This window comes from Diceros bicornis, chromosome 4 (assembly GCF_020826845.1).
Source record: "Diceros bicornis minor isolate mBicDic1 chromosome 4, mDicBic1.mat.cur, whole genome shotgun sequence".
Lineage (NCBI taxonomy): Eukaryota > Metazoa > Chordata > Mammalia > Perissodactyla > Rhinocerotidae > Diceros > Diceros bicornis.
The window spans coordinates 84,266,924-84,281,636 of NC_080743.1; the positions used below are offsets into that span (position 1 = coordinate 84,266,924).

At 40.3% G+C, this 14,713-nt stretch overlaps 1 protein-coding gene across 1 annotated transcript in view; it reads right to left on the reverse strand.

Annotated features, from left to right (window-relative positions):
• Positions 1-948: 948 nt before the first annotated feature.
• The window catches only part of LAMC1 (laminin subunit gamma 1), a 126,634-nt gene continuing 112,869 nt past the window's right edge, over positions 949-14,713 (reverse strand). Inside the window, exons 21-28 of the mRNA XM_058539906.1 lie at positions 13,966-14,103; positions 13,266-13,410; positions 11,882-12,031; positions 11,506-11,620; positions 10,284-10,483; positions 8,765-8,923; positions 5,580-5,679; positions 949-3,990 (exon numbers count right to left, since the gene is read on the reverse strand). Of these exons, the coding sequence (XP_058395889.1) occupies positions 3,734-3,990; positions 5,580-5,679; positions 8,765-8,923; positions 10,284-10,483; positions 11,506-11,620; positions 11,882-12,031; positions 13,266-13,410; positions 13,966-14,103 (1,264 nt within the window). The 3' untranslated portion in view covers positions 949-3,733. The remainder of the gene's footprint in view (positions 3,991-5,579; positions 5,680-8,764; positions 8,924-10,283; positions 10,484-11,505; positions 11,621-11,881; positions 12,032-13,265; positions 13,411-13,965; positions 14,104-14,713) is intronic.

Here is a 14,713-nt window from a genome sequence, read left to right on the forward strand (position 1 = left end):
ATATTGCATCTGAATCAGATCTACAAATGGGTTAAAAGCAGGGTGCGTAAGAAAGCTAGTAACTAGTGCCCTCTAAAGCTCTCTCTGAGGAAGTCTAATGAGAAGAGTTAGGTTCTTCTTTACAGGTATTGTAGTTATAATGATTTATAAGATTGGGAAGGTGGCATGTCATCCACAGGGACTCGGGGCTATAAACAGAGCACCGAAGAGTAAATCAAAGTCTTCCTGCCGTCTCTGTAGTTCCAGAACTCTTCACCGGGCCTCAGGTTGCTCCAGCTGGGTCAGCCCCTGATGGGGGGGAAGTACAATTAGCTACTCCTGGCCTGCTGGTCCAGCACAGTACTCACTGTTTCTTTTTATACCATTATATTATTGAAAGTGTTTCTCATCGTCTGAAGAGACTACCTTTAGCCGAAGACATGTGCATATTTAAAAAGTGGAAAGACAACTTGTTACATACATCTGCTAATTTAGGAAGCTGAAATAATTTAAAAATAGGCCCCAGTAGTCATTAATCAAGTATTAAGACTACACCAGGGGGTCCGGTAAACTACAGCCTGCAGGCCCACGGCCTGTTTTGTAAATAGTTTTCTTGGAACCCAGCCACACTCATTTGTTTACAGATTGTCCCAGCCTGGTCTCCTGCTACAACAGCAGAGAAGTTGTAACAGAGAATGTATGGCCTCCAAAGCCTAAAGTATTTACACTCTAGCTCTTTACAGAAAAAGTCTGCCAAGCTCTGGATTACACAAAATTATCCCAATCTGAGAGGGGTCAAAAAAAATTATATGTATAAATATACACAAACATATACAGACACACATGCACATATACTGGATTGTTCTCAGGAAAATAAGTAACCCAAAGAAGGGAAAGAGCAGCTTTCCCTTCACCTCATCTTTCAAAACATCTTATGTCCCCAGTACTACACTCACGCCACACCAAATATAAAGGGTTACAAATATTCAGATTTTATTATAAATAAAATACTGTTTTTTTTTTTAACATAAAAAATGCCAAGTGTTGCATTTTATTCACCACCCTTGAGAGCAAGACTGTAGAGATTAAGGCAAACAGCTCAAGTGAAGGCACATATAAAAGGGCCACAGTTGGAATTAAAAGGAAAAATTCCAGGGAACAGCTGTATATGTTCCCTGTGACACCCAGCAATCTGCAGCAGCCACCCTGTCACTTTTATTACATAAAATACAGATAACTGGAACTATACAATAAAATAATGGCTATATTGCAGGAGTGTAATTAAGGTATCGTCTTATAAAGAACTTTTATTTTAAAAATAAAATTCTGTTTAAAAATACGCCACACAGATGGAGGAGAAAAGCAAAAAAACAAAAAAATTTCACTGTGGCCTAAGACTTACTGGAGTGAACCTGACCTATAGGCTAGATGGAAAACTACCTTGCAGTCTATCTTCAGTCCTTTTCCTGCAACCTTGACCACAATGTCTCTGTTAGGATGTGGCCACTTAACAAGAGGAACGAGCTAGGAAACAATGGATGTGAAAACTTGGCAAGAAAGAGCCACGCCTCCTGTGACAGCAGAAGAGGCCTGAGAGACGCAAAGAGTGAAAGCTTAGAGGTATGCCAAGTCAAAACATTTGTACCCAACTCTGATACGCAAGGAGGAGATGGAAAGGGGAAGAACTAAGTTCCAAGACCTCTCCCACTCTACCTGCCTGTAGCCTATCCCTGATGCCCTACGAGTGCTCAGTAATTATGCCCTCCCTTATAAAACTGACCCAGCCAGCTCAAACAACTGCCAGAAAGGGCATTTCTAGCTCATTCCTGGCTAGAACCACATTGATACTGAAGATACCCTTCAGCAAAATGTCCTAATTTCACCCTTTCCTGTCAACCTGGCATTCCCGCTCTGGAGCAGGCATTAAGAACAACCACGTGCTGCAGTTCAGGAGCACCAGGAGCACGATGGAAGAGGGTTCGAGGTACCTCTTTATAGTGGCTGTGTGTGGAGAGAAGCAGGTTGATATTAATGTTAGAGAATGGACATGCTGCAAACACAAGGCAAAGAGCAAAGCAATGGGGAACAAGTACAATCCGAAGAATTGCAGATGAAAGGGAAGGAGGAACGCAGACACATCATGCCAGTGAAGAGGAAAAATGGGAGTGAAGAAGTGAAAAGACAGTGCCATTCTAGAAAGAGGGCCAAGTATATTTACATAAATTCCTTACTCTATAATCATGATAAACAAAAAACATTCACACAAAAATATAAATTTGAAATAATTAATAGCACCAGTGTGTCAGATAATAGTTTCTTTTCCCCCGCTACGCAAAGTACAAAGTTGCATAGTGTTATAGGCTATATGTGAATCTCGAAGGCGGGTGGGGAGGAGGAGGGGTTGTGTGGCAGGGAATTCTCACACTGTGATCTTAAATGAAAACCACAGAGCTGAGGATCAAAAGTTAAGAAGCCCACTAGGAAACTCCACATGAGGGTCTTCCCTCAATACTTAGAGGGAAGGTTTAGAGTGGGTTTAAATCACAAAGTGCAGGAACTAGATGGTGCTGGCAGCTGTGTGAAATACTGAGTGCAAGTATTTGCCACCAGGATTTGGCAAACAATGTGTTTGAGGGATTCTAGAAGATGAGAACATCAGAAGAAAACTGAGGCAAAGGGTCAAAGGTTTCCTCTCTCTCCAATGGAAGAAGAATGGATATATGGGATCCTGACAATAGAGGTTGCATCTAAGATTTATTTCTTTGCTAGAAAAGACTAGGACAAGGAGGCTTGTTCTCCTTTTGTTTTGTTTGTCAAGATCTTAGGGACCAACTGTCCTCTGCAAGATAACAACACTAGTTCCAAAACTAACATACTAAAAAAGCTCTAAGAATTAGTTTGATTCTGAAAAAAACTTTAGTGGTTATCATATCCCTATTTCTTCTGAATAAATTCCATTTGCAGGAATATCAAAAGATGTCTATTGGCGAGTGCAAGCTGCCCATCCAGATTTAAATTATCAGCTGCCCAAAGATCTGAAAAAAGTTTATCTTCCTAGTCAATTATCAACATTTGAGAAAATGTTCAACCTACTTCTGCAGCCTCGTATTCTCCTGGAGACTGTCATAAATAATTGCATCCTTACCCGTGGATGGCTCAGTGTCCTATACTCAAAATAGCTAAAACTGATGATGGCTCTTGACATTCTAAATGACCAATACCTTTGGCACAGGATGTTTATTTCCTTTAGCTTAAAAGGAGGAGGGGCAGGAGATGTAGACGCATGTTCTTTATCTATAGACTGGATATACTGGCCATCACAGTGCTACTATTAGTAGCCAAACTTTTCCTTCATAGAAACAAGAGTACTGAGACTGAGGAGGTTCTGTTGGTGTCATTGAGAAAGGGAGGGCTACTTGCTCAGCCCTGGCACACAACGGTTCCCACGAAGCGTTTATGCCACTGCACAGTGACGTAGGATGCCACGTCCTTATGCAACTCAGAAGGGAAAGTGTGGGTAAGGGAGCGCCATAAGTGGAAGAGAGACTTTATTAGATAAAACCCTTTGTTCCCGATTCACGTTGTTTAATTTGCTTCTCTTTAAACTTTGTGACTTTTCCTGGTTCAAAAAGACAGTGGTGGAGAGCAGCAGAGAAGTGGGGGTCTGAAATGTAATCTTTGTGTTAAGGCACTCTATGGCCTCACAATGGCTCCCCGGTTGGGGGGTGCTGCCTTCCAGCCCTGAAGGAAGATGCTAGGGCTTTTCAATGGACGGGGTGTTGAAGCAGCCAGATGGTAAGGTCTTCTTGATGTCCTCCAGGTTGCGAATGTCCTTCATGATCTCCTCAATATCTCTGTTATAGTCCATGATGGCAGCCTCCTGTTTCTTTGCTTCGTTCTCCAGGTCAGACACTTTCCTGTCTAGATCACTGACCTTCATTTCATCTTTGGCTTTGTTCAGGGTGCCTTCGATCTCATTTAGCTTATTCAGGTCCACTGTGTCCAGCTGGCCTGTAGAGTCAGAAAGGACACAGAAGAGAACAGACGCATTCAGTAAGAATGATAACATCACTCCACAAGTACCTCCAACAGCCTTTCTATAAACGAAGCCTCACAGCTGCCACTCTGAAAAGGCAGCCTGCAAATGTGACTTGCAGATTGTTCATATTGTACAAAGGCATAAACAATGCAAACCAAGCACAAACACTTGACCTAACCCAGCGGGGATGGGTCAGAGCATATAATGAATAATGGGCTGGATGTTTTTTTGGGAGAAAATGGTGTTTGTGAAATGTTTTCTAAATACACAGCTACCACATTTTAGACCTTAAGCCTCACTCGTAGTTTTGAAGGTCATCTGGTAACATTTAATATCTTTTTCATGTCTATATATGTAATCTGTGAGTCATTTTAGTACCATGTAATGAACATAAAAAATCTGTAAGCTAGAATCTTAAACTGGCAACTTTTAGATTCCAGGGGAGCTGGGTTGGTTCTGGGAGTCATGTCCTGCTCTCAGGAGTTAGACACTATTAGTTGCCCTCCTGGAAAACGGCCAGGGTTGAAATGCTGAAACAATTTCAGCAAAGCTTCACTTTAAAATTAGCAAGAAGAGGTTCTTTTGAAAGAAGTCCTTCCATAATAAACGAAAGCAGACAGCCGCACCACGGTCAGCACTGTACTGCCTACGGTACTTGACCAAATGCCTACAAGACGGTTCTACATCAGTGATGCTCAGGGGTCACGGAATCTGCCCAAGTCTGCACCACTTACAGGCAACCAAGCAAGACTGCAACCCATGTGTGACTAACTTCAAAATCCAGCTCTTTCTGCCACAAAAAGCTACCTCTTCTAGCTTTCATTTTAAAATTCATCTGCTGGGACATAATTTATTATTCTTGACATTTGAGACAGATAAAAAATATACTCCCCGCCCCCTGCTAAAAAACGCCAAAAAATGAAACAGACACCAAACTCTCAAGGCCAGCAAATTAGACTAGAATGCCTGCTACAAGCTGTACTGGCTGAGCATGACTTTATACTGGAGGCTCGTGACAAAAGTACATCTGTCCCATAACGAAGCCTGCTCCCCAACAAAATGGATTAAAAGAGCATTTCAATATGCTTACATTTCCTTGAAAATGCAAGCTTTTTCTCTCTTATGGCATACAAACTGTCACCTCATCAGATTATCCTTTAATTAGCAAACGAAGAGAACTCCAGGCAGTGAAGTCACGACCAGTTTAAAGTGTTGTTGTCTTCTATCATTGAAATCCTTCATTTTAAATCCTTTCAAGACACTCTGCCAGCAGGATGAGCTAAGATTAATCACTGTTCAACTGTATCATAAACCTCGACCATAAATGGGCCACTAGCTGGCAGCATATCTTCAAAATTTTATAAGTCCTTGGACCAAGGTCAGATTCCAAGACTTAGGCCAGATGCCATGGAAGGATCTAGTAAGTATTTGTTTACTAAAGTTATGATTCAGTTCATACAATATTCACACGATAGTATCTGTTTTTGAGTCAACTATATCAGATCCCAAGAACAGGACAGAGAATTCAGAGACTGCCTAAAACGACTCTATGGCTACTTACCCAGCTGCTCTAAGAGGTCACTAATAAGGTTGAGGAGGCTGGTAGCTGAGTTTTTGGCCTTTCTGGCATTGATCTCGGCTTCCTGAGCAGCCTGGGAAGCCTGTGTGAGTAAAAAGGATAAATGATACAAATAGTCCTGACAGTACGTTTTCATCTTCTTGAAAAATTTTTTCCCCAATGAGCCAACAAATCTAATTTTCAGATGCCTTCCTCTTTCCTAACTCATGAAACTACATTCTCTCACTGTACTTTTTTTTTTTTTTGGTTTTGGTCATATCTTTATGTTGAGAATGTCACTATTTTTAAATCATATTACAGTCATGTATAGGCAGTCAGTATGCCTGCACTGACTGTATTTGTATTTCAAAGATCAGTATTATCTCCTTTTCTTACTCAAGAATACATGGAAGTATATTCATAATAAAATCCATCAAGCAGAAACAAGTTATTTTTTAAGGATGAGTATAAAAACCACATTTTAGAACCAAAACTTGTCCTTCAGGACACTCAGAGATTTGATTATTAGAAATGTTCTATTCTCAGAAAATTTTCATAATCCAATGACATTCTTCTATAATAACTCCCTCTCCCCTCACAGCCACACTCACACACACACACACACACACACACACACACACACACACACATACAAATTGGGGTAATACAATTTACATTTAAAAAATCAACCAAAGGTAAATATATTTGGGAAAATCCCATGAAACCTGAACAAATACATTGTGCATGAGTCACAGGAAACAGCAATGGAAGAGGAAGTGTCTCAATATCAGAAAACAGATGCTTTCACAAATAAATCTAGTCAGGATATAAATGAGTGGCTTTGAGCTCCCTAACACATAACTGTTTTTCCTAGTTTTTGGGTCAAGACAATGCAAAATTTTTAGATAGAAACAAGGTGAAAAATTTAAAAAAGAAAAAGAAAGCAAGAGAAAAAAATCTTCACAAATAAATGATTAATCTCAGTTCAAATCACAGCCGTTCTTATTCAGACTTCATGAAGTCTTCTGCAAATGTACCAGGAGCAGGGTGAAGGATTTAATTAAGGCCTGCCAAGAGCAATACTATTGCCTTCAACCTGTTGTCTCCAGCCTCCTCTTCCAGGAACAACCATAAGCCTTCACTCTTTTGGTTAAAAAAAAAAATATATGGAACAGACTCAAACAATATTGGCCCAATGCTGTCCTTTCAGGATTGATATAAATATAAATGGGATAGTACACGGAGGGTGCTTTGTGCTCCGTAGAAGTTATTTACCAAAACGAACAAAAGATGAAGCTTCTTTCCAGCCTGTGAATTGAATCCATACCCTTTTTTGAAGCCCATAAAGAATATATCCTTTTCCTTCTTTCAATAGGCTCTAAATCTAATGTTTCTAAAACCATATTAAAAATGAAATCCAGGGGGCCGGCCCGGTGGCGCAAGCGGTTAAGTGCGCGCGCTCCGCTGCGGCGGCCCGGGGTTCGCTGGTTTGGATCTCGGGCGCGCACCGACGCACTGCTTGGTAAGCCATGCTGTGGCGGCGTCCCATATAAAGTGGAGGAAGATGGGCACAGATGTTAGCCCAGGGCCGTCTTCCTCAGCAAAAAAAAAAAGAGGAGGATTGGCGGATGTTAGCTCAGGGCTGATCCATCCTCACAAAAAAAAAAAAAAAAAAAAAAAAATGAAATCCAGGGACCCTCGGCACATATGTGAAATACATATTTTTACTATATGGGGATTTCTACTTGAGCCACACCTCGCGACAGAAGATTAGGACAATCCCAAAAAAACCCCCCAAAAAGCACAATGAAGTAAGGTATTTGCACAGGGAGGCCTCCTGTCATTACTTCCCTTGAGTCTTCTTTACCCAGATTAACAGGCTTAGTATTTCTCCTATTCTAAGATGAAAATGATCCACACTGAAGGGCCTGTTTTTTTTTGTTTTTTGTTTTTGTGAGGAGATCAGCCCTGTGCTAACATCTGCCAATCCTCCTCTTTTTTTGCTGAGGAAGACTGGCCCTGGGCTAACATCCGTGCCCATCTTCCTCCACTTTATATGGGACGCCACTACAGCATGGCTTGCCAAGCAGTGTGTCAGTGCGCGCCCGGGATCTGAACCGGCAAACCCCGGGCCGCCGCAGCAGAGACGCGCACTTAACTGCTTGCACCACTGGGCCGGCCCCAGAAGGGCCTGTTTTTTAGCAGAGGTGGAAGAAGGGTCCCTCCCTTGCACTGAAAGTGCACAATTAAACGAGTTCATGTCTGTCATTACTGTGATTGTAATCAAACTAAACTGGAAGGGAATATTTCCATTGTGACTCCACCAAAGTCTTTCAAAAACAATATATAGCATAAAACAGAAAAACGGACCCTAGTTCTTTGTTGGGCCATGCATTCTCAAGTCAATTTTGTTACGAACGGTGTTATGTATACACATCATCACAAAAGGAAGATTAAATTGGATGTAAGTTTGGTATGTTTTGTCATCCTCAAAAGTATCCTTTTACACTAGAAACTGGTCTTTGCCTCCAGGGAGCAAGTGCTTGCTGGGAGAACAACAGTTGGAAAGAAATTAATTTTTCATTGTATTCCTTTTTGATTTTATAACATCTATTGGTTACCCATTCAAAAATATAAATACACACTTTTAAATGTCCTAAAACCTCAAATGTGTAAAACAATGTTTTCCTTTTTTTTTTTGTGAGGAAGATCAGCCCTGTGCTAACATCTGCCAATTCTCCTCTTTTTTTTTTTTTGTGCTGAGGAAGACTGGCCCTGGGCTAACATCCGTGCCCATCTTCCTCCACTTTATATGGGACGCCACCAGAGCATGGCTTGCCAAGCAGTGCGTCGGCGAGCGCCCAGGATCTGAACTGGTGAACCCCGGGCCGCCGCAGCAGAGTGCACGCACTTAACCGCTTGCGCCACCGGGCCAGCCCCAACAATGTTTTGCTTTTAACTGAGAGTAGCTTTGGAACAGAACAGTTGTGCAACAACCTGGCAGAAGATCCAAATTCTTTGTCTTCTATGTAAGTTACTAACCCAATTCTTGACCAGAAAACGCAATGAAAAACAGAAGATGAAATATGAATGAAATACGAAAGAGACTCTTCTCAACAAGTTGGGGACCTTTATGATTAAACACCCTTCACTTCCTGCCCATGAGCAAACAAGCCAAAATCACTTACCATCCCTGCCATCATCATATCCTGGTCAGCATCATCTTGTTTTTTCTTCAGCTCCTTTTCTGCCTCCTGTAGTTGTTTCATCATATTGTTCACCTCATTATCTAGGTCTGTAACTTCTGCAAAAGTCCTTTCAGCTTCTGCCTTGGTGCTGGTAGCATTCTAGGCAAGAAACAATTACCAATGAAAAAAAAAACTGTGCTTTTTCTAAAGTATGCTCCCACTCCTTTTAAAATCTCTAAAATGGCTCAAAAATACAACCCAGAAAGAACAAGGGAATAATTTATACTGTATGTTGACTTACATTATCATTTATTTGGTAAATGATAATGTAAGTCATTACTCCAAATAACAGTAATGAAAAAAAAGCCCATTACCACCTAACATAATAGCATTTTACATTTTATAAAGTACTTTCATTTGTATCCTCTTATTTAATCCTTAAAACTTCCTATTCTATTATTGCCATTTTTAGCTGAGGTCACACAGCTAGCAAATGATAAACATTTAAATGGTGTACACTTTCCACCACATCATATTGATTAGACTCTCACTTGGATAATTTTTAAATTCAAAGCTAGCCTTGTTCTACTTGGCAGCTCGTCATAATGTACAAAAAGACCATAACCCTGAAATGTATTTTATAAAATATAATTAATCCAAAAACCAACTGTTCTAAAGAAACTAAAAAATGTGTGTGATTCTCAAACACATAATTTTATTTTTTTATTATTATTTTTTTATAATTTTATTTATTTTTTTATTTTTTCCCCCAAAGCCCCAGTAGATAGTTGTATGTCATAGCTGCACATCCTTCTAGTTGCTGTATGTGGGACACGGCCTCAGCATGGCCAGAGAAGCGGTGCGTCGGTATGCACCTGGGATTTGAACCTGGGCCGCCAGCAGCGGAGCACGCGCACTTAACCGCTGAGCCACGGGGCTGGCCCTCAAACACATAATTTTAGAATCACTCCAATCTCTCCTTTAAATAAAGCAAAGAGATTGACCTTTAAGTAGGAAAAAGCCAGCTTGCAGAAATTATTAAGCTGAGTAGAAAGAATCCTAGCAGAGGTAGCTATAGAAATTCTAAGTAGGTGGGGCTTAGATACACAAATATGCTTGAAAGAGGAGCCTGAAAGTTGTACTGACTTGGCATTCTATGTAAGATTGAAAAAAATGTCAACTGTCCATATCAAAGAAATTGTTTATTTAGGAAGAGTCTGATTTTTTCGTGTGGGAGGGGGCTGGCTCTATGGGTCCCTGAAGCCATCCCCATCCTCACGACCCAGACCCTGCCACTGAGACATAGCAGAAATTTTAGAGTCAAGGACCCTTTCAACAATTCTCCCTCCTCAATCAACGTGGTTACCTATTCTAATGCCTAGTGAAAAAAAATAAACGACAAGGATGGTTTAAGATAATTTTACTGGAGTCAAGGAAAACATCTGCGAGGGCTTTTGGGGGTCTGGAAAGAAACTGGAAAATGACTAGAGAAATTATGAGCAAAGAGGAAAGCACATACCTTTTGGACAGCGCTGGCGATCCTCTCTGCCTCGTGGGCCTTGTTCTTAGCTTCGGTGGCATCCGCGGCAGCATTGCCCAGCGCCAGCTGTGCCTCTCTTGTCTTTTCGTTGGCTTCAATTATGGTCTGGTTGATGGCAGGAATCCTTCGCAGTGCCTCCTCGGCAGCAGTCTTGTTATCGTTCACTCGCCTATCAAAATCTAAAACAAGTTCAAGGAATGCATTTGAACTAAACTCTCAGCAAGCCAAAAGGGAACTTTTCAGGCAGCTGCAACTGGATTTTGTTTTATGAACAATGAAAGTCAGTGGAGAAAAATGAAAAACAGCATGACTGAAATCTTAGAAGAACAAAGCACACAGCTCTACCTGGAAGATTCAGACGAATGAACACTGGTTTCCAGGAAGCAAATTCTTACTTGGAAAGTTTATTTTCACAGAGAGCACTGAGTCTGCCATCATCACCTCAACCACCATTAAAAGCTGCAGTTTATTTAGTGTTTACTATGTGTTAGGTGCTGAGTGAAGAGCTCTCTGTGCCTGTGCTGCAGGCATTGTATCAGTTTTATATGTGAGAAAATTGAGGATTGAGGAGGTAGATAATTTCCCCAAGGATTCACAGTAAGAGATGGATCAGAGATTCCAATGTAATCCCACTGACAGAGAGTCCATACATTCAACCATTGTCCTGTAAGGCTTCCATATTTACAGAAGCTATGGCAGTTTTATCAGAGGCGAGCCCTGACTACATAGTGCAGTGAGCACACTTCTTTTTTATCTCAGGTGAGGAAAGAAACACAAAGATTGAGATGCAATTGGCAGAGAAAATTAAAGATAATCTCCATTGACCAACCTAAGTAAGCTAAATAGGCATATCTTGGGTACAGGAGTTATCCTAACATAAGAAAATTTACTTTTTTTTTTGGTTTTCATACTGAGGTATGATGACCTCAGGGGTAAAATGACAGGAGCTCTGGGATTCTTCTTTGAAACACTTTAGCATAAAAAAAGTAGGGTGAGTGTTGGGGATGAAGTAAGTATAGTAAAAATCATAACTATTGAATCTCCATGATAGGCATATGGGATTTATTATACCATAATCTTTCACATTGTGTATGTTCAGAGAGTCTCATGGTAAAAATTTTTTAAAAAATTAAAAAAGAAAAGGAAATCACCCTAATGGAGGAAGCATACAAATTTATCCTGTTATGTGACCCTTTCATACCTTTCAGGTTGTTGAGAATGTCATTGGCTTCTTGTAAGGTATTTCGTCCCTTTGTAGCAGCTTCTTCCGCCAGAGCCTTGGCAGCATCAGCTCGGGCTAGGAGCTGGTCGGCAGTCTGCAAATACATGGCAGATCAGAGGACAAACCCTCCAGGGTAAATCCTTTCTCTCTCCTAACAGACCGGGCACCTCCAAGCGACCCCGCTGAGACTTGCCAGATCCAGCAGGTCGGGCCTGGGCATCCCGCATAAGGCCCTCCTCTGAATGCTCTGTGGTTTGCTGCCTCTGCAACTGTGGCAACATTACAGACACAGCTTCCACTTGGACAGATTCAAATTTCGCCTTAAGAAACAAAGCAACCTACAAATGAAACCAACCTGCTGTTCCGTCTTTCCCTTCTCCAGAAGGTTCTTTACTTCAAGTTCCTTCCCTCTCATGTCCTCTCTGAGATCCTCATAATCTTTCAACTTCTGGTCAATCAGACGGTCCAGATCTTCAGCCTCCTTCTTTATTTTATTTGCCTCATTCTGAGAAAAGCAAGTAAGATCATCAAATTTGACACAAAACAAACTGATGAAAAAGTAAGCTTAATAACTCTCTAATACTTAAGATTCAATAGATATTTTTAAAAGAACAGCACAGGTCAAGATTTTATGGACCTCTTTTAAAAACTGAGGTACACTTTACACACAGTGAAATGCATAGTGCTTAGCTTGACAAGTTTTGACAAATATATTTACCTGTGTAATCAACACCCCAATCAAGATACAGAATATTTACACCCCAGGAAATTTACTTGTGTGTCTTTCCAGTCAATTTCCACACCCTTCTTTCCAACAATACAGCTGCCACTGGTCTGGCTTTTATCATCATATTTATTTATTTTCCCCCCAAAGTCCCAGTAGATAGTTGTACGTCATAGCTGCACATCCTTCTAGTTGCTGTACGTGGGACGCGGCCTCAGCATGGCCAGAGAAGTGGTACGTCGGTGCGCGCCCAGGATCGAACCCGGGCCGCCAGCGGCGGAGCGCGCGCACTTAACCGCTAAGCCACGGGGCCGGCCCCTATCATCATAGATTAGTTTTGCCTATTCTCAAATTTCACATATGTGGAATCATACAGCATGTACATGTCTGAAGAGACACAAACCTGTATGGTAAAAATCAAGTCAACACCTCAGATGTAAGAAGTGAAACTTAATAAATTTCAGGTTTAATGTAAAAAATACACCATTTATACTGAGCCTGGTATGAGGATTCATAATTAGAGTACATACGAAATAAAATACTACCAATCTCAAAATATTTTACCTGCCCCAGAGCATCCTGATACAGTTCTTTCATTTAAACCATTCTCTTTCATTTCTTTCTCATTCTCAACCAGATAGTGCCTGGGAGTAAGGATCTAGTGTACTCTGCTTTAATTAATCCAAATATATTACAATTTGGATCTATATTAAAGATTTAGGAGTGATTATTCATACCACTAAAGTAGTCTTTGTGATTTAACGTTGATAATCAGAGGATTCTTTACCTCCATAAGGTCTATTAATGTATCTCAAATAGAACTCAACTTTACCAGTGACTCGGAGGATAGAGGAGGTAGGTACTGGTGATATTTGCAGGGCAGTCAGAATAGCTCTTACCCAGACTGTGAGGGAGGTATGTGTGTGTTGGGGGGTGAGGGTGGGGGCTGTGGATGAGTGATGGCAGTGATAACCAAAGCCCTGTGCATACAGCATACAGGCTGTCCACCCCATACCTCCAGAGCGTCTGAGTCCACAGGAGTCAGCTGGGCCACACTGGCGTAGATCTCCACAGCTTTATCACCAGCCCTTGTGGCCTCCTCGTGTACTCGGGCAGCCTGCTTTTCCAGATCCTGTGAGATGTTCTTCGCTTGCTCATACCTAAGGAACAAAAGATGTGATTTAACGAAAAACTTAGATACTTTTAGCATCTTAATGTTAACCAGATGCATTCTAGTTTAAATCACTGTGACAGTATTTCCAAAACCTCAAAGAAAACACTATATTAAAATGCTATTACTTAATACAATATAGCTTAAATTTATATTTCATCTCATTACTTTTATTTATAACATATGGTTTATCATACACTTTCTTATTTTTGATACCTTTTAAATATTTTTAACTCAAACATATTTTCTCTATGTACTCTATGATATTTTTTATCTTCTTTTTTCATTTATGCAGATTTTTAACATCATGGCTAGTCTTGTTACCATTCTCTGCAGTTACAGTAATTGGATCAAATAAAATCTCAGTGGCTCTACATCCCCCACTCTAATTACTGCCCCATTTCAAAAGCATGATTAACAAAAGAAATCTTACTGCATGAATGCTATGCCCTGAATCCACCCGCTTTTAATTTTTCATTGAACTGGTGTTATTTACAAGAACAACTGAAGGGCTACATATAAGCCACTTCTAAATTACACTCACTTTCTATTAAGCTCTTCAATCTCAAATGCTGTTTGATTTTCTCCTGCCAGTGTCCTCAAAAGCAAATTATACGCCTCAGTTGATGTATCATCGGCTGTCTTTGCCACTCGTACAATATCATCAGCTTCTTGTTTATGGCTGTATAACATAAAAGAAAAAATAAACCACGAAACAGAACCATCTAACGGAAAGAAGTAGCATTTAGGTAATGCTTACCTTATTATATATACATATACTAATGTGGGCAGAGTTCTACAAACATTGGAAAATCTTATAAATTTGGAATTTTGCAATCATTTCAGTGGGGCTGAATTTATAAATAGCATTCTGTAATCTGAGAAAATGTTATTTTCCAAGAAAATTAATAGTATAAAATTTATAAGGTCAAATGTTTATATTTCTCCAAAATATTACTTTCAAAATATAATTATTTAAGAGTAATTTATACATAAAACCACATATGTTAGCAAGAACTCACTTATCTAGTGAAAAACACAAATCGCAGACCTCACTTTTAATCACCACTCTGGTTTAGTCACTATGTGGTCTTGAAACAGCTTTGATACTCAGATTTCTCACACAGAACCTAATTACTGGCCAGGAAGAACGAATGGCAAGGAACATGTCAACAAAGACTCCAGTCAAATAATGTTTTTTTTTTTTTTTTTTTTGCTGAGGAGGATTTGCCCTGAGCTAACATCTGTGCCAGTATTCCTCTATTTTGTATGTGAGTGGCCACCACAGCATG